Source organism: Triticum aestivum, chromosome 7A (genome assembly GCF_018294505.1).
Source record: "Triticum aestivum cultivar Chinese Spring chromosome 7A, IWGSC CS RefSeq v2.1, whole genome shotgun sequence".
Taxonomy (NCBI): Eukaryota; Viridiplantae; Streptophyta; class Magnoliopsida; order Poales; family Poaceae; genus Triticum; species Triticum aestivum.
This window is the reverse complement of record NC_057812.1, coordinates 470,104,914-470,130,488: the sequence shown is the minus strand read 5'-3', so window position 1 is coordinate 470,130,488 and position 25,575 is coordinate 470,104,914. Positions and strand designations below refer to the sequence as shown.

The window sequence follows — 25,575 nt, the reverse complement described above, 5'->3', positions numbered from 1 at the left end:
CCACCCATTACGCGAATCATGGCTCCTTTTTGGATCAAGACTTCTTCACGGGCAAGATTGACATACTCCTTTTGCACCTCATTGAGGATGGATGTGTCCAAGAAGAACAAGTGCTTCTCCCATTCCAACAATCTAGTTCGCTCCTCATTGCTCACCTTCCTCTCCTCCAAAGCCACCATTCTCTCCTCGACCGCCACCCTCCTCTACTCGGACGCCAACCTCCTCTCCTCGGCCGCGATATCTTGGTTCCTTGCCATTTTCCTCACCTCGTTGGCTTCTTTTCTTACCTTCACAATAGATTCCATAGCATTTTTGAGCTCATCATATCCTTTCCTCTTCTTCTTTTCTTTTGCGTCTTTCTTGCACCCATCCGGTCATTTTGGCTTCGAGTATGAAACCGAGTTGGGTGTGGGGCTTCTCTTGCCGTCACTTGATGCATCATCCTCCTCCTCATCATCACCATCATCATTCAACTCAATTGTTCGCTTGTGTTTGTTGCTCAAATTCAAATCATCCAAATCTTCACGCTTCTTCCATTTCTCATCACCCTTCAACACGTTATAGCAATGAGGCAAGGTAAAGACCCTTCCTTTCTTGATCTTCCCCTTCTTGGTTTTCCTGTCCTCTTCTTTGAACAAGTTTTGTGCAATGTGATACTACATGAAAACAAAGCAAGTTAACACTTCGAACACCAACAACAAGTATGATGAACATGTATGGAAATGCCACTTACTCTATCGTCGTCATTTGTGCCACTTGGGTTCAATTTGTCAACCGCCTTTTGACAAGCCGCCCACTTTTGACAATCTGAGTTGATTGTCTACCACCGGGACCAAAGTGATCTCTCGGAGTGGTCAATTCCACTCATGTTGTGAACATCATAGTGTTCTTTCATCCGCCCCAATAAGCATCTCTACTTTGATCACCTCCAACGGATGGATCCCTCGACACTTGCAACCAAGTATTGCATAGTAAGATGTCATCGGCGTTGGTGTAATTGCCCGCTCTTCCTTTCGATGCGTCGACAATGCCCTCACCCTTCTCGTCCACCTCGAACTCATGGTCTTCAAAATGCATGTCATTGGTTTGAGACCAATGTGAATTGTTAGAGCCAACACCCATAGTTGACATGTATGCATCGTCGTTGAGACTACAAAGTTTTTTGAACAATGCGAATAAGCCATCTATATGAATGCATTCAAAAAATAACAAGAAAAGAAACGTTGATTTTTTTACCTTAGGGGCATTTCGTCGAACACGTTGTGCGCGTCGGCCGTCGGCTCAACGAGTGAGCTCGCCGGTGCTTCGGTAGCCGCCGCGCCCGCCCCACGCCCTGCAAGCTTCTTCCTCCTCGCCTTCGAGGTACCGGAGCCGCCCGCCGCCTTGTTCTTCTTCGCCGATGCCTTGCCCTTCTTCGATCACGCCGCATTGGGGAGCTTCGAGGGGGGGGAGGGTCTCGGGGCGGCGCCGGCACGACGCCACCCGCCGCCGAGGTCATTCGCGGCGGCATGAAGAGGCCTCGCGCGAGGCCGATGGTCGGAGGAGCTCCGGCGCAGGCGAGGCCAACACCCCCCGCGCTAGGGGCGGCAGCGGCGGTGGATGGGTCGCGACTATAGGATGGGGTGAGCGGGGTGCCGACGCGTGCATCCATGGGGTGCAGTTCGCCGGCTCGGCGCGCGTGGGGCATAGGAGGCGGAGAGGAGAGAGTGCGGCGCGAGCGCTCGAGTGTGCCGCACGCGGAAGCGGGCGCCCTAAATGCACCGTGCGAGATAGCGAATCGAACAGCGCGCCCAACTCCTTATACCGCACGCGGTTATTGCGCGCCCGCTGGAGACACCCCGTGGGTTACGCGCGCTAAAATGGCCAAATTTGCGGCGCCGCGCTTGTTTAGCGCGGCTGTTGAAGATGCTCTTAAGACTCGTAAGTGAACGCTCTTTATTTAGACTAGCTGAATACCCGTACGTTGCCACGGGTCAAAAAACGCATTATGATCAAATAATTTTTCGAATTAAAAAATGTGTGTCGGACATGATAGGACTGGTTTCAATTCCTGGACAAATTGATTCTCTTCCTCTTATTTCTTCCTAGGCAATCGTCGTATGTCTTTAAAAACTTCCCCTTGCATCATTTTATTCTCCTCACCCTTCCTTTCCCTTCACCTTTTTCCACAGTGTCGTGTGGGCAAGCCCTATTCAAAATCTTCTATTTTCATCTATTATGTCATCATTCAAAATATTATTTGATCTCCTTTTTGAATGGAAACTTACGAAGTCCTCTCACAACTAACTCGAAAGAAACACGAACTTCGATGAGTATAGAAACAAAGAACAAAATCATATTTTCTAAAAAAATAGACCCTCTCAAACAACATATAATACTCCCAAACCCAAAGTTAAATAGACCTACAAGAGATGTATGCTTAATGTAAAACATCTGACTTTTAGGTCACTCTCATAAAAGGTTATTTCTGCAGTCAAATGACTGGGAGGGGCATCTTGAGTTCAAGCAGTTCTCTTTGAAGGCGTAGGTTGAGTTAAAGGCTGTCCTCTTTCTTCTCAAGAGGAACTCCTGACCTCCTTGAGAATATAAAGAAGCTTAACAAACCAAGCTCTATGTGCCCCCTATCTTGACCATGGACAAATACAAACTTTTGCAAAAAAATACAAACTAAAAATTCAAAGCCAGGATGTTAGTGATAGTTAGTTCAAACTCGTACAGCCCAAAAAACAGTAGTTAGTTTAAACTTTTACAGCCCAAAAAGCATATGGTTTGATCGCCTCCAAGTTTCAACATTACCTTGAGCTTTAGACATGCTTTCTGATTTTGTAGAGTTAGAGATAAAAGCTCCAAGCATGACTGAAAATTGAGAGTGATGTGATGAGTTAGGACTGACAGGAACATTCAGTAGGACAACCAACACAAAAACTACGACGACATACTACCATCACATGAAATATGTAAATGTGTGTGCATTATTTAGGTTCTCAATATCTATCTCTCATGCTCTTCCGATTCACTTTTCCCCTATCCGAGCATCTCACTGCCAATCTATCAAAAAATAGCAGCCTCCCACGTAGATGGGGCCTCGGTCAGCAACACGGCGGGAGCAGAAATCAGCCTTCAGGAAGTACTCGTCAAGCTTGATATAGACCAATGACCACCTTGATTGATGACAGTAGCCCGTGAGAAGACGTCACACTCCGGCTCACTGCAGAAGTAATTCTGCACACATGAAGACTTAGAAAAAAAGAATGAATGTCTTAAAAAAAATAAAAGCTACACATATAAAAGTGTAAAAAGGCATAAGTGGGGACAAAATTGTGGAATAGCTCTGATGAATGCACATAAGACTATGCGGCGCTTTGATTATCAGAGAAGATTAAATGCTCGTAAATCATAATGTACCCTTCACGATCATAATCAAATCCTGAGAAAAATAAAAATTGTTATCACCACAAGCCACATACAAGATGTCTAGAAAGCAAATAGCAATTGTCATTTTGACAGCAATCAAAATATGACACATTATTCAGAAAAAGAATTATAAGTTCAACGTGCAGGCAACATGATACTAATTTATACACCCACAGTTGTCATGCGTACACCATGCGCCATTTGAAAACAGAGTACTCCCCCGGTCCCAAAGTAAGTATCTTTGATATAGTATAAACTATACTAAACAAAATGAACTTATTTTGGGACGGATGGAGTAATCATTATCAGTATACATAGACAGTTCTTGGACAAACCGAAACCTACATGCAGCTGCAATCATGCATCAAAACTGCCAGTACAAAATACATCTTTTGAATGTTGAAATTTCATGGTTTGGTAGCCATCTGCAATCATGCATCCATTCTCAGGATCATATCATGATCGAAAATCTTCCAATTTGGTAGTATGCAGATTAATATAACGAGCAACAATTTGAGAGTTGGGAGACATTACTAACATGATTCACTTTTTACAGTGTAGTTTCACCATGATAAAAAAATTCCCAATTTGGTAGTCTGCACATCAACATTACGAGCAACAATTTTCCACTTTTTACAAAGCAGTTCATGTAGAAGATGGCAAAGAGGATGTGGGTTTGACACTACTGATCATCTGCAGATTTTGAATGATACCGTTCAGACCTTGTGATTAAAAAAAGATGTTGAACTATTAGCAGAGATTCAAAATCAGTCAAGGATTAGTTGATCAGCACCGTGATTCTACAACAAAGTGATCAAATTTTGAGTACCTCCTAATAAGTGTTTGCTTCACCCCCTGCTGTTGGAGACCCGGAGCAGGGGCAGGTTGGGGAGGCCATGGAGGAATGGGAGGAGGTAGGCGGGGCTGGGGTTGTCGAGGCGCGTGGGGCTCGGGAAGCTGGATGACGTCGGGCTGGGGTGGTAGGAAGGCACCGGGCTCGGGAACGACGACGACGGCGCACTGAGCACCTGCGAGGACGAGCAGGAGCTCATGCCCATCGACGAGACCCCACCAAACGGCCCGGACGACGGCGGCTTGTATCCCTGCCACGAATCAAACCAAACAATCAGATCTACACATCCAAGCAAGGCTGGCTAGATCCAGGAAACGGAAGGAGAGAAGAAACATGGGATGGGGGGGGGGCGATCTCGATCCCGAGACCAAGAAGCGAGGCTTCACCTTGCGGTAGGTGGTGCCATCGTCCTCCACGACTCATTCGGCCTCGCGGCAGAGCTCCTTGAGCACCTCGTTGTTGTCGCAGTGCTTGGGGAGCTTGTAGCTACCGAGAGCGCGGAGGTCGGTGAAGATCTTGGCGGCGATGGCCCGGCGCCGGCACTCGCACCACTTGTTGTTCTCCCGCTCCTTCCACGTGGGCGTCCGACCCAGCCCGGCGTCCGCCTCCGTCGCTGTAGGCGGGAGGAGGTCGGCGGCGGTGATTCCTCTCTAGAGAGAAAAGGGAATCGAGAGCGAGGGATTTGGGGAAGGGAGTGGGAGGTGGGATACGAGGACGTGGGGGACGTGCGTTGTTTTTCTTTTTTCTTTATCTTGTGAGTGGAGTGGCGGGGAGGCAGTCCGATTTTTCAGGAATCGTAGGAGGGTGGGGTGGAGGGGAGCGAGGCGATCGTGAAGGTCGAACCATCATAGAAGGTCGAACCATGACGACGTTTGATTCGGTCCCCTTTGGTTTGTAGGATTTTTGTAGGAATTCTATAGGATAGGATTTGCAAAGAAAAAATTCCTTTGAAGCCCTTTGGTTTGTATGAATGGATTCCTATTCCTATGTAGGATAGGAATCAATCTTTCACGTTTTAGAGGAAAAAAAACATTAGCCTAGACTTATGGAAAAAATCCTATCCTATGCACCAAATGACATCTTTTTCTCTATAAAAATTGACATGCATGTCATCTCACTTCCTATAATTTTTCTATTCCTATAAAATTTCTATCTTATCCTATGAACAGAGAAGGCCTTAGAGATTTGTGCCTAGCGCGGCCAACGGAGGACTCGAGGATAGCTTCCGCGTTGGTCCCTGACCTGACCTGACCGGACCGAGTGACGGCTGAGACTGACGCCCCTTTGTCTTCCCACCACCCCATCTTTTCCCTTCCCAGCATTCAAAACCCCCAGCTGCTTCCTGCGCCAAGGGCTTTTCCATCGCCTCCTCCTCCTCACCAAACGTGCTTCCCTTTGGGGTTTTCTCATTGGTGCGTGCGTTTTGGATTCCCTTCCCCTTCCCACCCCGCTCCCCCTTTTCGATTGTGCCGCGCGAGAGAAATCGCATTTTTTTGGGGGTGGATTTCGCTCATCGGTTTCTTGCCCTGGTACGATAGGGTTTCTCTCTTGGCTCCGACAGAGTTCATCGCGGCATCAGACCCGTTTCCTCTTCCTGCTTCTTCGTCATTGCGCCCCCTCTGCCCTTCCGGTCTCCTTTTTATCCTTGTTTTGGGTTTTTTTCTGCTGACGGTTTCTTTATTTCGCATTTCTTTTGGTTTTTTTTCTGCCGACGGTTTCTTGATTTCGCATTTCTTTTGGGATTTTTTTTGCCGGCGGTTTCTTGATTTTGCATTTCTTTTGGCGTTTTTCTGCCGAGGGTTCCTTGATTTTGCTTTGCTAGGCTTCTTGCCCTGTAACAATCAATGCTTTCTGTCTTCTCTTCGTCGGATCGACCTTTTTCCTCCTGGGGTTTTGGTTTGCGGCGTCTCGTCTCTGTTCTTTTTTTTTTTTTTAGTTATTGAGGGAAGCCGTCTCCGTTCTATATGGAATGCGCGATTTTATTTTGGAATTTCTCCCCCTCCTGGGCTTTTGGGGTTCTTGCCCTGTTTTTCCTCTGTTCTTCTTTTCCCCTTTTATGATTTTTGAGGGTTTTCTTTCCCGTTCTATATATGGAAATCATGTAACCTGTAGTCGGTGTTGAGCAGGTCCCGTTGGCTGATGTGAAGATGGCGAGCAGCGCATCCGAGAAGTGGGCTGTGGTGCAATACGGACACCACGGTCCTGCAACCAAAGTCTACCAGTTTCAGATCCTGTTGCCAAATGGCACAAGCACCAGCCTTAAGCTGCGCGATCCTGGAGAAGAGATGCCGCTTCCTGATTTCTTACATCGTATTCGGGAAGAGTTGGGCGATGCCTCCTCACATTGTGGTCAAAGGCGGGGAATTGAATGGGATGGCGATGTTTATCTAGAGGACCTGCTGGACAGAAAGATAGACAAGAAAGTGCAGTTCAGTGATTTTGTCACTAAGGGTACTAACATATTAAGACTTCAGGTAAGCCCCAATTCATTCATGTTCTGATTCACGAAATGACTGCAGACCATCTAACACATTTTCTTTCTATCCATTTGCTTTGCTAGGATGGTGAAGAATTTGTCAGGACATATGAGGTCAGTATTTGAACTAATCTTACTCCATATCTGTGTCATGTAGCACTGAGAATTTTTCATTCTATCATGCTAAGATACATTTCCTAATTTAGTATCCCTTGAGGATCCTATAATCTTTGCGGTGTCATTCACTATTCACAAACGATTGGTGTAATTGTGCCAAACCCAAGCCGTGGTGCAGTTAACATGTACAAGAAAATGATGTAGATGAATCCTTACATTCGTTGTGCTTATGTGTTTACTTGCTTGTCTTCAGAATATGTGGGACCTTACACCTCCGACTGAACTGCTTCAAGAGCTTCCGGCAGAATATAGCACTGAGAGTGCTCTTGCAGACCTTGTTGTTAGTTTTCTTGTCCGAGTATTTTGCCTCCTCAGTTTCATAGGTGACCACCTGTGAAGATCTGACCTTCGTTGTCTTTTCCTGTCATCAGGACAACTCATTACAGGCTTTGTGGTCAAATGGTAGCAAAGAAATAAAGTTAATCAGGTTAGTTCCCATTTATCGCCATCCCAATTGACAATTATGGTATCAGACGGTAGCTATCCTTGCTGGGTTGTTTCCCTTTCAATTCCACTTTGGACCTGTCTATGTCTCTGTTTCCCTCATAACTCCCTGCTGAATTAAATGCTCTATGCATTGCACATAATGCAAAGCGAACTGGTTACACAAGTAATATCATGTTAGTCACAAATACAGGAGAGAATATAATATATTATCAAAGCTTAGTTACTATCAGCTGAAGCACAAAGGCAGTTTTCATAATGCACTGGGCTATGCTCCAGGTTGTAGTTTCAGTTTTGACTTTTTTCCATTGCAGCACTAGATACTTAGCTGTAGAATTGGCTTTAAGTAGATGTAATCATGTATAAATTACCCTCCAAGTAGGATCTCATCGCAAACATAATGATAAATATACCAAGAAAAGGAAAGCTGCTCATTGCATGGAATCTTTGGGTTTCAGTTTTTTCTTTTATACCATTACATCAATCTACTCTGTTTTCTTCTCCCCTTTTCTTTCCTGACAAACGTTATTATCTTTGATTCATTACTTCTCAGAATCACTTTCACACGAGTGTTGGATCATGTTGTAGGATAACTGTTGATGGAGAAAAGATTGTGGTTTTTGATACTGGTAGGGGGATGGACGGTTCAGAAGATAATTCTATCTCTAAATGGTAACGCTCTTTAGTTGAAGTTTTACCACATGAAGTTTAAGTATTCACTCTGTCAAATGTGTTAGGGGAAATTGGAGGTTGGAGTGCACAAGAGAAACATAAAAGGGGGGTGGGGGTAATTTAGTGTTTCGTTTGCAAAGAGCAGTAACGATATAAAGAGGAAAAATGGTTATTACTATTTAATTTATGAACATTTTGAATGCCCTTTTGATATTAATATTGTTTATATGGAGGGTACTTGTACTTTGTTTTTTTATTATGTTTCTTCATAGTTTCCATATGCAGAGTTCGATTGCACAACCATCCTACTTAAGCCCTAATGCAACATAGTTTGGATCTTATTTAGTCTTATTTATTTAGGGGTACAATGGGTTCTTCTAACCACAGAGTATTTCGGAAACAAGGTATCGGCGGGAAAGCGCCATACTTAGTGGTGAGCAATTATATATCACAAACATATGGATCGTACTTATTCCATTTCTTGCAATTTGTTTGCCTTATCAACAATCCTTCAGTGACATTTATCTAAGTTGCATTAATATATGATTTCCATTTGGACATGTTCTGTAAGTAACCATTGGATGTTATGGGAGTCTCTTCATTTTTCTTGAATTTACCTTTGCAGCTGAAACTTTCTAAATGATGTACCGTAAAACAGATCATGTACTTTAGCAGTATGTCTATGCCTATTCAAAGGAGAGAGTACAAATGAGTTTCAGCTTCTGTTGGATGGGATTAACAGAATTAAAGGAGAAAGAAGCACGATTTTTTCATATACATCATTTATTACCATTGTGATTGTATGGCTTCCTCAATTTTTTTTAATTCATTATGCTACCTTTTAAAGTATAGCTGGGCATGTTATGATTGCTATATCACTTACTGTATCAGTTATTTTCCATAGTTGGCAAAATAAAGAGGTGTATGCCATTTCGATTATTTGGCTTATCAGGCCAACTGAGGGATGAATTTATAATTGCTGTCTTGCCCGTTCTGGACAGTTTTATGCAATTCTTGAAGATAACAAACTATGATTTTAGAAGTTGCTTGGTCCTGTATTTTACATTGCTTCTCCGTCTATATATTTTTTCACGTGAAAATACACTGTACTTCACTAAAATGAAATATTCATAGACGACAAATTCATATGTGGAGTACTTGATTTGTTACTCTATCGAATATCTACAGCCTTTCTTTGGCATGTTTGGCTATGGTGGAACTATTGCATCGATGCATCTTGGAAGGTATGAATTTACCAGCTAATCTATACCAAAGATTGAAGTTTTTCAGTTTCATTGATTGCCATGTTCTTTCTTTTACAATAGAACTGCCATAGTTTCTTCTAAAACTAAGGAATCAAGGAAAGTGTTTACCTTGCATCTTTCGAGGGAGGCTCTGTTGGAGAAGTCTTCATCTAAACTCAGCTGGAAGGTGTTCTGCCAACCCCTTGTTTTTCTAATTATATTCCTGTACCTTGGCAAAGTAGCAGACATCAGCACGATTGAATTGCAGACTGCTGGAGGAGTTAGAGATCCATCTGAAGAAGAGTTGGCACTGTCGCCACATCGAAGTTTTACACAGGTGATCCAGTTATCTTGACTGTCTTTTAGATGTTCTGATGCCCTGCAATATCAGCCCATCAGCAATGCTAAATTGATATCTGAGTTGTGATTGCATGTTTCATATGTTTGGTATAGAATACCAAGATACCAATTCATGTCAAGTAACGGTCATAAGTATGAAATCTCCATATTTACTGATACCTATTTCCTGGTTATTGGAGTATTTGTTACTTCACCGTTTCTTTAATTTAAATTTTCTTTCAATACTGATAAAATCTTAACAGGCATATATTCTTTCACTAGGATTTATCATCATATTTTACTTTATAGAACCGAAAATCTCAATGATTCAGTAGTTGAGGTCTGGATTCAGAAAACTGTCAAAAGACCTGTTCTGGCCGAAAACCAAGATAACTAGGCCAATTGCAATTGATCATTGCCTAACTGGGCACTTTCTCTGGGTGGATCTCTTAGACATCTTCAAACATAGGATCTGAAATTGTAAAACCTTGTAGTATTTCTTGTACCAAACTACAAAAGGTAATTCAAGTCTTCATGACAAATTCTGTATTTGATGAACAACATAACATTGGCTCGAAATAAATATATCACGATGCAAATTTTGAAGTCTAATTGCGACGTAGACATTGAGGAACAAAAAAGAACAAGCAATGGTGTGAGTGGTAGTACAAAGTCAAATTAGAAAAAAACAATAAGGTGAAGCAATTATTCAAGCATAATATGCCTTTTTTGTTTCTTGATGTGTGGATAAAATTCAGGACGTCAAATCTTATTTCAGAATGTTGTGGTCTGTATTGTTTTTCGTGCTTCAGTACCAGAACAAGGATTTTTTTTAGGGAAAGCTTTCTGTTTTTAGCTCTGCGTGAGCCCATTGGTTCAAGTATGTACTTGAAGAATCAATCCTCCCTAAATCAAATACATTGTTTCTCCTGTGTATGCCCATTCCATTTTTGGAGGAAATACTCATTTAAGAAAACCAATAAATCACAGTAACACAAAGTGAATTTTCACTAAAGACAATGGTATATTGAAGTTTCTTTGATGTCTTATGCAGAAATATTCCTTACCACCCATTTGTATGAGGTTTGGCATGAGGGCTATTGATGTAGGGTAGAACCCTAATCGCCCGATCTTTCACGAAAGGAGCGGACCCCGCGAAGAACACGAGGAACACAAGGGGGAAAACGAGGGAAAACACAAGGAGAAACACAAGAGGAAACACTAAACCACCACGAATAAGTCACACATGTGCTAGATCCTCGAGTACATAAGGAAAGATACACGATCCACGGACAACTAAGGACGATACAAGGGTAGCCGGTCTTCTCCGTGAGGAGGTCTTGAGTTCTTCCCTAAAAAGGGGTCTTGAATCCGCTTGGGGGATCTTCTCCGGTGGAGGCTCGAATCTCCGAGGAGAAGGTATCCAAGTGGATGAACAAAGCTCTCACACGAAATATGAGCTAATCCTTTGCTAACCCTAGAAAGGAGGAGGGAGAGGTCTATATATAGTCTTAGTGTAAAAGGGGGCGAAAGGGGGGGGGGGGTACATGGGCTGCGCCCCAACACATGGCAGCGCACAGGCGCCGGACGTGCGGGAGTCACCGGTCGTCCGGAGGCTTGCGAGGGTCCGGACGTCCGGTGCCTGTCGGACGTCCGTAGATTCGGCTCGGGTGGACTTCGGTCGGACGTCCGGTCGGGGTCGGACGTCCGGAGCCTGGAGGTCGTCGGTCGTCCGTAGCGCTTCGGAAATCCGTAGTTTTCGCTCGGGTATGGAAGTGTCGGTCGTTCGGAGAGGGCCGGACGTCCGGAGCCTGGAGGTCGTCGGACGTCCGGGGTTCATCGGTCGTCCGGAGCCTGGGGACTTCGAGCAGTTCTTCTTGTCCCGTGAACTTGGCGTCCTCACCGTCTTGTCCGTTGAATGTGGTTGGTCCGTGGCCTTCCTCCAAACACCTGATCACACATAGGGTTTCCGCTTGAGGTAGTAGCCAATTCTCATGTATGGTAAGTGGTAGTTCGGAGAGGAGTGAGTTCACCTTAGTTTCGAGGGCTCTTGCACGTGCTTGTGTCATTGGTCCGCTAGTCACTTGGTGAGACGATGGTAGGTCCATGGGGATGACCTTGGGATGCTCCGCATCAGCTATGGTTTGATGTGGCATGTTTATCCTTGTCGATGTGAAAGCTTTATCATTTGTATATACCCACGGTTAAGGAAACAAAATTAGCTCTACTATCTAGGATTATGCAACACTTAAAAATATCTAGTACACATTACTTCTGATTTTGTAACTTGCTATTTTTCTGTTGAGAGTCATGCACCGGTTAATTATATCTTATGATTAAAGCTGAGATGATTTATGGAATTTAGAGATCTAGCTTTTGCTGACTTATCAAACTCAAATACTAGACCCAAAACAGTACTGGTTCTTGGCATTCAGGAACCTATGTTCTCCAGATTCATGGATTTCTTGTGATGATAATTTTTTTTTGCTAGTCTTGTTAAATTCATTAATGCGACACTTATGCGTGTCCACGCACATGCTTCTGTCAACATTTACAGGTGGAAATCCACGGCTTGAATAGGCACTTGGAGCCAGCTAAACTTCGAGGATTTCTGAAGGACATATATTTTCCATATATACAGGTTCCTTTCTGAACAAATCCATAATCATTTATTGAAGCATTGATTGAATGAGATGGAAGTACAAATAAACGAACATACATGCTGAATACTTTGCAGTTCTGTGGATGTTGGAGAAAAACATATGATTTTACTAGCAATATGACATTGCTTTAGAATTTATGTCACGATGCTCGTTCCTTGTCTTGGCCAATTCACTGATGTGGTTGGAATGTACAGTGCAATGATACAGTGCAGCTGTCAGATATATTTTGTTTCGTACAATTGTCATATTGTTTGATTTAGTCTCAATTATCCATCGTACTGGGGTTTCAAACAAGCTGAACTCGACCAAGCCCACTAAAGTTCATGCTTTCACTTGAAATAATATCTCAAGCTCAAAACGAACTAAGAAATTGGTTCAAACTAAAAGAATAGCACTCCCTCCGATCCATATTAATTGTCTGATTTAGTACAACTTTGTACTAAATCAGCGAAATTAATATAGATCGGAGGGAGTATTAGAAGATCAAAGTAGAAACATATGTGGCTCAAGATTAGCTCAATTCTGCCCTCTTGTTTGTAATAATATAGTATGTATATGTACTTAATCTAGTTCAAGCACGCGTAAAAAAAATCTAGTCCAAGCTGATTCTGAATTGATGATGAGTGAAGCACAGCTTGAATTTACGAATTCTGTGCTTTGAGGCAAGTCAAGTCTGAGCTAATCTCAAATAACTTGTTGAACCAGTGCCATTTTGGGAGCTCTCTACAGGTTTACAACTCAGTACTTTTCAGCTCAAGTGAATTAAAATTATTTTGTGTGCAAAGTTCTTAAAATTCATACTGGTGCAGTTACCTACCTCAACAAATTATGCCAACTGAAATACCTTGTCAATTCTTCCAGTATGACGAGGATAATGGATCTGCGAGTACAAGGAGGCCAGTTCAATTTGAGGTCTGTCCAGAATTTCCTATCACTACTGTAGGCTTGAATAATAAGACTATTGTCATATAGTTACTACTGGAAACACGGGATTTTTCTCCTTTATTTCTTGCCCCTTTGATTGTTGAGTGGATCTTTTCAGCTTGTTCTTTTAGTGGCATCTTATTCATCAAATGCTGAGCTATTTATTTTACATGTTTATCTTTGTAATATCTAGATAATTGTGCAGTGCAAGATCTTCTGCTAGCCAAAAGTTGGCCTACTTGAATGGTATGGCCATCTGTATCCAGTTTTAGCTATATCAATGATGCTAGATGATTGCTAAAAGGGGCTAGAATGAACCTGCCAACATTGGCTTCTTTTCAAATGTCAAGCACAAAATAGTAATAGGTTATTTTAGCTGAAAGCACACACACACACACCTAGTTACACTTGCATTGTTTTCCCATTGATCAATATACACTGTAAGCAGGACGTAGGCCAATGGAGGCACTTTATGGACTGAATTCATGGCCCCAAACTGTCCATATATCATTCAGGGAGAGGAATTTGTTTCAGATTTTCGAATTCTAAAACTTCAGGGCTATGACATTATCTTGGGAGCTGATTGGATGTCCACCCACAACCCTGTGAAGTTAGATTTTGACCTCATGGAATTCCAGATTACAAAGGACAAACAAAAGTTGGTCACTTTCTCGGATGAGAGCTTGCCATCTGGTCCTGTCACTGAATCTAGCATGGATAAGCATATATTGGAGCAATCAATCTGTGGGGCAGTCATTGTTGTAAACAAGCTACAACCTGAAGCTACACCAAAGGCCCCTGCGCATCCTCAAATTAAGGCCATGATGGGAAAATACAAAAAGGTCTTCTCTAGTCCTACTATGCTGCCCCCTTCTAGGGCTTGTGACCATGCAATTCCTTTTATGCCCGGGGCCATAGTAGTCAATCAAAGACCTTATCGACTGCCACATCATCAGAAGAATGCTATGGAGACAATCATCTAGGACATGGTCAATAAGAAAATAATTAGGGACAGCTCTAGCCCTTATTCTTCTCCAGCTATTCTGATTAGAAAGAAGGATCTGTCTTGGAGGCTGTGCAATGATTTCAGAAAAGTAAATTCCCAAACTATCAAGAACAAATACCCTATTCCAGTTATTGAGGATTTGCTGGATGAGCTTCATGGGGCTACTGTGTTTACCAAATTGGATTTGAAGAGTGGTTATCACCAAATAAGAATGAAGGAGGAAGACATTGAAAAGACTGCTTTCACTACTCATTGTGGGCATTATGAATATTTGGTCATGCCTTTCGGCCTAACCAATGCTCCTGCCACTTTTCAAATGCTAATGAACAAAATCCTCAAGAAATATCTTAGAAAATTTGTTTTGGTTTTCTTTGACGACATACTGATATTCAGTGAAACATTGGAGGATCATTTGGCACACTTGGAGGAGGTTTTTAAAACCCTACAGGAAAACCAACTGGTGGTCAACTTAAGCAAATGTATTTTTGCTCAACCTCAGGTGGAGTACCTGGGCCACATTATTAGGGGAGATGGGGTTGCCACAGACCCTGTGAAGATTGAAGCAATTACTCAATGGCCTGCCCCTGAAAATGTTTCACAATTGAGAAGTTTTTTGGGCCTTACAGGGTATTACAGAAGATTTGTGCAAAATTATGGATAAATCTGCAAACCCCTTTTCAATGCCCTTAAGAAGGACAATTTCCAGTGGTCAAATGAGCAGCAAGAGGCATTCAACACCCTAAAACATAAGATGACCCAAGCTCCTGTCCTTGCTCTACCTGACTTCACAAAACCATTTGTGCTAGAAGCTGATGCTTGTGCTTATGGAATTGGTGCTGTTCTCATGCAGGGTGGAAGGCCAATTGCTTACTTCAGCAAAGCAATTGGACCTAGAGCTATTGCTTGGTCCAGTTATGACAAGGAAGCTTTGGCCATTATGGAAGCACTCAAACAGTGGAAACATTACTTTTCAGCTTCTTCTCTGATAATAAGAACTGACCAACAAAGTCTAAGGTACATCCAAGACCAGAAACTTACTGAAGGCATTCAGCATAAACTCTTGGTTAAACTGTTGGGATACAATTACACAATTGAGTACAAGAAGGGAAATACCAACAGAGTTGCTGATGCACTTTCAAGAGTGCAACACAAACTCCATAGTTTGTTTGTTAGTATAGCCAAACCTGCTTGGATAGGAGAGGTTACTAATACTTACAAATCTGACAGCAAGTGCAAAGACTTGATCACCCAATTATCCATTAATCCTGCAGGCTTGCCAACTACACTTTCCAGAATGGTATTCTCAAATACAAAGACAGAGTTGTGATTGGAAACAGCAAACCCCTTCAAAACAAATTAATTGCTGCTTTACACAACTCTGAATTGGGGGGTCACCCAGGCCATAGAGCTTCATATCAGAGAATCAAGCTACTATTCCATTGGCCTGGCATGAAACAAGCAATAGTGGACTATATCAAACAGTGTCCTGTTTGCCAAATCAACAAAGCAGAGCATTGCAGATATCCTGGCCTGTTACAGCCACTGCCGGTCCCTGACTTTGCTTGGTGCCATATTAGCATGGATTTCGTGGAAGGGCTGCCTACATCCAACAACAAGGATTTAATCCTAGTGGTTGTGGACAGGTTCACCAAGTACAGCCATTTTATTGCTATGAAACACCCTATCACTGTCAGCTCTGTAGCACGGGCTTTTGTGGATAATATTTTTAAGCTCCATGGTCTTCCATCCGTGATAGTAACTGACAGGGACAAGATCTTCACTAGCAACTTGTGGCAGGAACTTTTCAAGAAGCTGGGAATTAAACTCCACCTTAGTACCTCCTATCACCCCCAATCAGACGGTCAAACCGAGAGGGTTAATCAGTGCATGGAGAATTATTTAAGATGCATGGCTTTCCTCAAACCAACTAAGTGGCACCAGTGGCTTTCCCTGGCTGAGTGGTGGTACAATACAAGCTTTCACACAGCTCTCCAAATCACACCATTTCAGGCCTTGTACAACAGGAAACCTCAAATGCTAGCTGAAGCTGCTTTATATCCTGAGGACAGCACTGACACATTACCGTCTGTGCTCACTGCTGAACAGACGGCCAATCAGATCAAGGGCAACCTACTCAGAGCACAGGAAAGAATGAAACATTATGCAGACAAAAAGAGAAGTGAACGGTCTTTGGAAGTGGGAGACATGGTCTACTTAAAATTGCAACCGTATAGACATACCACACTAAGCATTCACAGGTGCCTGAAGCTTCATTCAAAATTCTATGGCCCCTTCAGAGTCCTACAAAAAATAGGCAAGGTCGCTTACAAGCTGCTGTTACCAGAGGATTGCAAGCTTCACCACACATTCCACATCAGCTAGTTAAAGAAACACATCGGCCCTACTGCTGTGCCCAATCCCAAACTTCCATTGATCAACCCAGATGGCACAATCCTACTGGAACCAGAAATGCTTCTGGAAAGGAAATTGGTTCCTCGAACTCAGGGGGACATCGACATACCAGTAGTATGCTGGAAGATCAAGTGGGTCAACTTGCCATTGCAGGACGCCACCTGGGAGGATGCTCAGTTCATTCAGAAGGTGTTTCCTTCCTTTCAGCCTTGAGGACAGGTCTGGTCTCGCACGGGAGGAATTGTCAGGACCCAGTTGCAGTGTTCTCTCTGTTTTCGTGATTCAGTTGAATTCAGACTTCTAACCATGGGCGTGAAGCTGTGGGAACCATCCATCTTCCATCCAACGCTCCTGGTGGCTTCGTACCGCTTCGGCAAGCTACAGAAGATGTGGTGCGTTGATCTTTCATCGGACGGCTCTGGGTGGTCAAGGCGTCGCTGTTGATCTCTCTGGAAAGCTCAACCACTCCCCTCTCCTCCATGTGCGCTTCTCGCACCTTCTAGAGTCTTGTAAGGCTATATAGCCAGGTTTTAGAGCCTGCGTGCTCATGATTATTCTCCCTTGGGGTAAACCCTAGCCGCTGGTGTTCCCGGTTGGTCTTTTTGTAACCAAAACCCTAGCAGAACTTCCCTCTGAAATCAAGCTGTGCTAGTGATATTCTCTGAATTCTGAGTGCGTTTTCTGAATTTAGTCCGTCAGACAACTCGGGTCTGACATCCACCTCCGGGAGCAGCACCTTCCCAGCACAATGCGTCATCGCGCGGGATAGGTGGCTCCCCTCCCCGGCGATCTCAAGGAGCTCCACCTCCGGGAGCAGCAGATCCGGCCCTCTCACCGCTTTCTTGCCCTCCAGCTTCATCCTCTTGCGCAGCTTGGCCTTCTCCAGCATTGAGAGACAGGTTGGCTCTTCAGACTTGGAGATGCGAGCGCTCCGGCGGGTGTTGAAGATGGTCGGGGAAGCTGCGGGAGGAGGCAGCTGGACGTCGGAGATTGTGGCCGCAGGAGGCGTGACCAGAAGATCGTTGCTGGCTTCGACCGCCAGCGGGGACGGAGGGGCGTTTTGGATGAGCGGCAGTCCCTCATCGAACCTGGCCATGGCTTCCATGACCTGGTCGTCTCCTTCAACAGACGGGACGAAGGCCCGGCCGCGGAAGTCGCTGCAGTTGTCTAACATACTTGGGAAGAGAAATCTAGTCTTATCTTTGGGAGATGAGTTAATTGACTGGACAAATTTGAAAACCCCTAGCCTTAGACACCATGCATCTTATGGGGCTGTCCCTGGGCTTCACCCACAAAACATAACAACACATATACGGGATACTGATTTCAGCAACCCATGTGGTGTTGTTTCCAATGAATTTTTGGTTTGCACTATGTTCCTTTCAACTAAGGAGTAGTCATCGTCCAAGTGGATGAAATTTGCACTTGGTTAAAAGGCATGAGTAGTTTATTTCTTATGGTGTAATTTGGACTTCTGAAAATTAGAAAGGGGGTGGGGGCAGGGGAGTAATATGAACGGAGTTCTCCAGGAAATCAAGCAAGCTTGTGTTACGATCTGCCTTACTATATTTATGTAATATGGACATACTCCCTCCATCCCGAATTACTTGTCTTAGATTTGTCTACTTTATGATCAAATACTGACTATAGCTCTGCTATGTTCAGGGGCCTTATGTATATTTTGTTTTTATAGCTGTGTTTTCTGGATCTGTTTTATCTTCAGGTGAATGGTGTAGATTTAGCAGAAATACAGGAAAGTGAAGTGACACTTACTAATCTGCACTCTTCTAATGGTCCTGATTTCGATCTGCATCTAAAATTTGCTTGTACTTCAACAAATGCAGGTAACAAATTATTTTAACTTAAAATTATAAACATATATTTTTACTGCATGTCTTTCCCTAATTTATACTCATGATGAATAACAGCTAGTCGCCAAGCACATGCTCGGATCAAGTGTGTATACTTTCCAATTGTCAAGGTATAATGGAATAACTATTAAACAGCTAGCTTATAATTTCCTACCATGACAACAATTTCTTTTCACAGGGAAAAGAATCTATCGATTCTATTTTAGAAAAGTTAAGCGAAAATGCCTTGGGGGTGAAAGAAAACTTTGACAATTTTTCACGTGTGTCAGTCCGCCGACTTGGCCGGTTACTCCCTGATGCAAGATGGGTACGCTATTCATACTCGAAAACCCACCCCAATAAGATGTTTCCTTCGTAGACATTTCTTTTGATTATGATTGCACATAGCAAGTGAGCAAGTGTATCTTTGGTGCCTGCATAAGGCTATTCTGATGTCTGCCATACTGGGTTTTTTCTACAGCTTATCTTTTCCTCTCCGTCTTTGTAATCTTCCCAGCATTTTCCTATGTACTTCAATGATTGTTTTTTCTAATCTGATCAATTTGTGTGCTTTTCCACGTTGTCAGTATTACTACTATATTTTCTTTTATTTCTGTGTGTGTTAGGTAAGCTGATTCATGGGCAGCTTCATTTATATTGAATGTCATCTTAATATTCCCATAAATATATTCAACTTTTCACCTACCCTTGCCAATTTTTTCTTGTTAGAAGTATTAAGCGTGCCAATTGTTAATAATTCTGTCTGCGTGTCCTTTCATTTTATTATCAGAAATAGTACTAAAACATTGTTTCATTAGTGAACCATTTCATTATCTAATTTGGCCTAAGCAACCTGAACCTCGTTTCATGAGATAATTTTGGCTGGTTCTCTACAGAAGCTCTTGCTTAATATGTTATGTGTCATTTGAATTTCTCACCATCTAATAATGATGCTGCTCATAATGGTTATAAACTCTGCTTTAGCCTCCTAGACCTGTCTAGTTCAGGACTAAGTTATGTTTCTCAGTTTGGTGCTTCTCAAATACTAGGTCATGTTGTTAACTTTTGTCTTTTACATGCTACTATAAGTACCTCAGTGATATTTGTCTACAACGTACTCCCTCTGTCCCATAATATAAGACGTTATTACATCTAATATGTGAGTATATTGAATGTAATAACAGCTTATATTATGGGACAGAGGGATTAGAAACTAGGCGGTCGACTTCTGTAAGATACTGTGGATGATTCATGCTAGGGAAAATCCCAGATATTAGATGAACTTTTCTTTGTTATACTTACGACTTTTAACAAGTTTTATAATTTGGTCATATTGTACTTGCTACTTAATGAAATACATGTCCATGTATTTCTTTCTGTTTCACACCACTAGGCATTTGTGGGTTCATAAAGATCAACAGGTCGTGTCCTAAACTCGTCCATAAATCATCTCTGCCTCAGTTTCTTTTTGATTAAAAAAGCTACAGGTTGATGTTCTTATCTTCTGACTGGTACTATGAACAGAGGACTTATGTCAAGGATTCTCTATTACTCTAATCTCCACATTTGCATCTTATGCCCTATAAACAGAAAATTAGCTTTATGAAACGGTTGCTCAATTTCGTTCAGAATGAAGTTCTCTTATGTGGTTGGTTGTGTACTTTTGCAGACATTGACAAAGAACTTTCTCCATGTCGTCACTTCCAATTTTTTTTACATTTTGCTAATCTTTACTGCTGGAGATATCAACTGACAATATTTTGTTTGCCACAGGGTTCTCTTCCTTTCATGGAACCTAAACAGAGTAAAGGACAAAAGGCTGAACTCCTGAAGCGATGCTGCAAGAGAGTGAAATGCTTTGTTGGTGAGGTTTTCATATTATTACTTTAAGTTCATATCTGAAAGAATCAGAAAACTCTATTCTTTGTTGCTTTAGTGCTTTCTTCATTGTTATTTCTATGTTTGCAGAAACGGATGCGGGTTTTAATCCAACTCTTTCTAAGGTACAATTGTTTGAGTTTAGTCTTGTGCTGCTTATGTCGTGCTGTTTCCTTATGTTTCCTTGTTTTCTGTGTTATGTTGATTTGGTGTATGAACTGTTGTATACTTGGATTAGGGAGGGTAGGGGGTAGGCTCTCGCCACCATGGGCAAGATAGAAGAGTTGTTATTTTCTAATTCTTGCTTGCTTTTTCTATCTCATTGGGTCCTCTTTATATAGAGGGCTAACAGTTTGATCGAAGTAAGAAAAATCATAGATCTTATCTCCAATTGGCTTGAGGCCCAAGCTTAAGGAGATCTTCCTAGTTTGATTGACATGCAACTTGAACTGGAGCTTCTAGGGGGTGACCATTGTTGCAAACCAAAGAAGCCCCAAATCGAAGATAATGCATGACGTCACTTGCACCCTTGGCAAATCCACAACTTAGATGCTCCCGGTGGACTCCAACCATCTAGGTGTCCCCAAACTCCCAGGAGAAACAAGCATGAGGATGCTTTTATAACTTGCTCAAATGCTCTTGCAAAAGGGGGGAAAATTTGAAGCTCAAGTGGTGCTCACTCCCCTCTCAAATCCCCTCACCCACCCTCTAGGATTAGTTCAAGTGGAGGCTTGGGAGAGTGGGCAAAGCTTGTGTTCTTAATATCTAGAAATATTAGAAGAGTACCCTCCAACCACATAGGGATGGGGGACGGGGGTTAGGATTAGAGATTGGAGACCAGTGGAAATCGATCGAGGGTGAGAAAGAAAACCTAAATCTGGCCCGATACCATGTTACAAGGAATGTGGCTTGTATTAGTCCAAGGCCAAAAGTCTACATAGAGGTACAAGTGAGCAAAGTATGCATGGAACCCCTGTATATGCACTGCACCAATATATACACATCTAACAGACGTGCTCAAAGTTGATCAAACCCTAACCCTATGTGGCTGCTTCCCCTCACTCTGACTTTAGCTCTGTAAGCAGAACAATCGTCTCCACTTGTAATTTAAACAATATTACTGCTTCCTAAAGATTTTATCACAATTTAGTTTCTCTACTTTTGGAAGTTCTATTATTTTGTCGTATCATCATTTTTTTCCCGAATCTTTTGTAATGCCGTATGCATATTTTCAAACATGTACGGTCTGATCAAATTGAAAAATCCGAGTTCCCATCTGTAGCAATTATGTGCTCCTGCACATAACTCAAGTTCTCTTTATTACAGTATCACAGTATGTATTTATTGTCTAACCAGTTAAAGCTGTATTCAACTGCAGACTGATTTAGCACAACACGATGTTTTTACTAAGGCACTTCGCTGCTTTGATGGCAGTTGTCGTAATCACAGCTCAGGTTTTTTTTCCTCTCAAACTTGCTGATATACTAGTCAGTTATACGAATAAATCTCCATCATTCTAATCTTTGTTGTACTTCTATGTTTATTTTTCTAGTTGAGGAGGTTAGTGTTGATGCTCGTAAAGGTGAAAGATCACTAAATCGTACGCAATTGGAGAAGCAGTATCATGACTGGATTAATAATATGCATGCAAAGTATGATGTGGAAATGGACGGAGGGGACGACGAGCATACTGTTATTATCAACCCAAGCAACAAGGAGCGACTTGGAATATCTAAAGATGGTGAGGGATTACCATGTGATTTGTTATGCTCGCTTTTTTAGTTTTATTCTTCTATTTATTCAGTTAAGAAACCATGCTGTTGTTGCTATATAATTTTTTTCTTGTCTTCCGTTACCATGATGCAGTCGAAGTTATTAGAGTTCACACCTCGGTTAGCAGAAAAGGAAAAACATGGAGAAGAGGAGATCATCTGAAAATCCAACCAGGAGTAGTTGCACGAATGAAAAACAATTTCTACTCATCGAAAAGCAATTTCTATGGAACACTGGAATATGTTGTTGTTGAAGGACTTCGAGGAGATATCTGTGGTTAGTTCACTTCATGGTCTGAAGTATTCGTCATGCCCGATATCTCCTCACTAATACCTTATTCTTTTGTGGCAGGTGAAGCTCGACTTATATGCAGGTTTTTGCCTTCATTTTTTCTGTGTACGAAATTTGTTTCAATTTCAAGTGCTAAATGAATTCGTTTTCAAGGTCTATTGAGTGCTCTGGTGATCAAGGTTGCTTACTCGAGGTAGGTCAAGATAGTGTGCACCTTAATATCAAGGAATCTTTCTCCTTCCCTATCAGCGTGATAGATGATAACAAGGTAAGTACTCTATAGTTCATACTACTGGTGCAATTTCTTTGAGCATGTTATATGCTTATAGTTATGTTTTTTTGTACACATGGAAGTGTCAAACCATGGACGAGGATTCGTGGTGTCAAATGCTTAGAAAGAAAAGTGCAAAGGCTCCAGCGTGTATTGAGGTCTTACGGAATTCACATGGCAATGATCTTGCTATAGATGGGGTTAGTTGTCGACAGACTTTTATCTTTATGTTAAATCTTTGCAAAATTTTCAGGACTGAAATTTTTGTCCTTTAATTTTCTGTGTTCATACTATGTTTGATTTTTGATCTAATCTGTTACTGTCACAGGATGTACCGTTTGAAAAAGTTATAACGGCTGGTTATAACCTTCCACGTGAAATAATAGCTGTAATCCGGCCACAAAATGCTACTACCTGCTCCACCAGCCTCCTTGACAAGAGATATATTGTGAAGGATGATGATCTAGAGATGGCAATGGAGATTTATCATCTGCCTGGAAGCAAAGATCATCTTCATGCAAAGCTTATTTATAAAAAGCTCAAGAAACCCTCATCGCGCAATAGCATAAATGGACTGTATATCTTTCAGTTGAGCGAAGAGACAAGCATGTTTACTAAATCTGGTGTTTACAGTTTTATTTTCTCAGTTGTAAGTATGATAACATTTCCAGTTGAACGAGCAAGAAATATTTGCTTTCTTACCCTAATGTAAGTGTTGAAATGTAGAGGTGCAGAGATTCAATTGTCATTAAGCATGAAACGAGGATAACAGTTCGTCCAAACTCCAATACTAGACATTGGCAGTTATCCTGCGATGCTGATTGGTCTGCTGACAATGCTGTAGTAGATATAAGGTTAGCTACTAACTCAAAATTTCGTATTTCCAAATGCTTTTCATGTCCACTGGTGATGGAGATGAGTTGCATTTTGGCCTGTGAAACTTGGTGTTGTTCTGGTCCACTCTCTTACTGCGAGTGGCAGCTTAGCGAATAGTCCTAAGTTCAAACTGATAAAGGATAAAAGATAGAATGGCCTGTTTCAACTTATAGAAACTTTATTACTTGTCATATTTCTGCAGTATGTGTTACATTCTGTTAGTTGGTGGGACTATGTCAGCTTTGCTTCACCTTAGTGTACTCTTTTCCTTTCTTTTCTCATTCCTTGTCTTTTTCCTGTGCAAATGATCAGTCAAGTCTTATGTTAGCATCATTACATTTATTACCTCCACCAAAGCTGCACCACCTGGAATTTGGCCATCCATCATTTTCTGGATTAAGCAGTCTGCATCATAAGCAACCTTTGTCTTCAACTGAAGGAGGGGTCCATGCCTTGTCTATCTGAAAAAAATGACGTGCACGCATTGTCCGTTGCCCCGTAATGTTACATTCTCTAATTCTTCCTATTAAAGTACTCCAGTAGTGCCTTATTTATTCAATATCTTCATTTTGAAAGATCAAGCAAGCTGCCCGACCCTTAATATGTACTGATTTTGAGAATGTTGATATCAAACTGCCCGACCCTCATTTTGTTTAATACCTTGAAATTCTCACTCCATAGTCTGGCATGAATGCTGGAATTGTGTTGTCTGATTTGTTATATTTCTTTCGTACATTCATATACCTGCAGCTACTTATAAAATTGTGTGCAGGCTTGGAATGTCAGTTAGATGTCTTGCAGCTAGAAGCCATGATTTGTATGGGAACGGAATTCCTTTCCTTGATATACATAAGGCCGTCATAACTATACTTGGTGGTGATGATATTCTGGCTCAGGTTAAGGACATCAAAGTGGATCTCTCAACAGATTTATTGACTCTGTATATCAGGGTGAGCCATATGTACCTCTTTAAGTATAGAACTGGTCATAAGTTTAGTGAATCCACTGCATTTCCATGTTAATCATATATGTTATTGTGCTACACATGAAGGATTTTCTGTTCAAAACCAACAAATTGGACAGAGTAAGGCCGAATTATGAAGCGATGTTAAAGATTTCTTTATCTGATAGTGAACTCTCTCATCCATGTAAAGGTAAGATGACAAGCTCTCATGTTGTTTTACATTTATGAGATTGTATGCGTGTGGACACTTGTTTGGCCTGCTCCTAAACTCATATTTATCATGCTTCCCATCTTAATGAAAATAATTGCTACAAGTTTTTTGCACGTTCTCTAGAAAAAACTAGTTCTGCATGTTCCGGTTACATTTCATATATTGCAATGCAAGCCATTTTGCTACTACCAGTGTAGTCACACCCATGTGCATTTTGTACAGTCTAGGGAGTATCTAGCGTAACTAGGAGTATGTAGTGCAGTAGTGGCAGTATTTGTGTGTATAAGACCACTTAGGTAGCATACCTATACATATAATTTACTGGTAGCATGTGTAATTTTTTCACATACTACTATTTTATGTAGAAATTGAAGGGATTATTAAAAAATGAAGGAATTTAGTGAATATGCCAAAACCATGGCCGCACCTGCAGTTTCTTCATGTATCTCGCTTTGGGGTATGTTAGAAATTGGTATAAAAACATACTAAAAATGATAAGCTATTATACACATGGTAGTATATGAGATGTGGGTGAACTATACCCAGAAATAAGATGGATATTTCCTATTGAGCTGATCTTTTCATAAGGGATTTTTCTTGCCGTCATGTGGATTACTCACTATTATTAAGAGTTCACATATATTTCACGCAGTTAAGCCAGGTCTTCCGTCAACAATTAATATGGATATGTCCCTTGCTTGGGAGAAGAATTTAACTCCTGGAGAAGTTATTGATGATGCCCTTCTAGAGGTACGTCGTTACTCTGTTGTCTTGGGTAGTGTTTGTCTCACCCAAGGAATATGTGCTCTCAGGAGCCGATTTGAATATTCAGGGAAG

At 41.9% G+C, this 25,575-nt stretch overlaps 1 protein-coding gene and 1 pseudogene across 1 annotated transcript in view; one reads left to right on the top strand and one right to left on the bottom strand.

Moving 5' to 3' along the window:
• Positions 1-4,262: 4,262 nt before the first annotated feature.
• Positions 4,263-5,571, bottom strand: LOC123153402 (protein BZR1 homolog 1-like; annotated as a pseudogene).
• A 6-nt stretch (positions 5,572-5,577) lies between these two features.
• The window catches only part of LOC123147618 (structural maintenance of chromosomes flexible hinge domain-containing protein GMI1), a 34,516-nt gene continuing 14,518 nt past the window's right edge, over positions 5,578-25,575 (top strand). The window contains exons 1-28 of the mRNA XM_044566881.1: positions 5,578-5,796; positions 6,394-6,741; positions 6,828-6,857; positions 7,114-7,200; positions 7,292-7,347; positions 7,953-8,036; positions 8,397-8,469; positions 9,225-9,280; positions 9,362-9,467; positions 9,549-9,617; positions 12,177-12,260; positions 13,144-13,194; positions 18,348-18,468; positions 18,553-18,605; positions 18,674-18,802; positions 20,248-20,338; positions 20,443-20,477; positions 21,731-21,806; positions 21,905-22,093; positions 22,219-22,401; positions 22,477-22,498; positions 22,570-22,684; positions 22,771-22,887; positions 23,016-23,336; positions 23,414-23,541; positions 24,336-24,513; positions 24,615-24,717; positions 25,391-25,488. Of these exons, the coding sequence (XP_044422816.1) occupies positions 6,415-6,741; positions 6,828-6,857; positions 7,114-7,200; positions 7,292-7,347; positions 7,953-8,036; positions 8,397-8,469; positions 9,225-9,280; positions 9,362-9,467; positions 9,549-9,617; positions 12,177-12,260; positions 13,144-13,194; positions 18,348-18,468; positions 18,553-18,605; positions 18,674-18,802; positions 20,248-20,338; positions 20,443-20,477; positions 21,731-21,806; positions 21,905-22,093; positions 22,219-22,401; positions 22,477-22,498; positions 22,570-22,684; positions 22,771-22,887; positions 23,016-23,336; positions 23,414-23,541; positions 24,336-24,513; positions 24,615-24,717; positions 25,391-25,488 (2,982 nt within the window). The 5' untranslated portion in view covers positions 5,578-5,796; positions 6,394-6,414. The remainder of the gene's footprint in view (positions 5,797-6,393; positions 6,742-6,827; positions 6,858-7,113; positions 7,201-7,291; positions 7,348-7,952; positions 8,037-8,396; positions 8,470-9,224; positions 9,281-9,361; positions 9,468-9,548; positions 9,618-12,176; positions 12,261-13,143; positions 13,195-18,347; positions 18,469-18,552; positions 18,606-18,673; positions 18,803-20,247; positions 20,339-20,442; positions 20,478-21,730; positions 21,807-21,904; positions 22,094-22,218; positions 22,402-22,476; positions 22,499-22,569; positions 22,685-22,770; positions 22,888-23,015; positions 23,337-23,413; positions 23,542-24,335; positions 24,514-24,614; positions 24,718-25,390; positions 25,489-25,575) is intronic.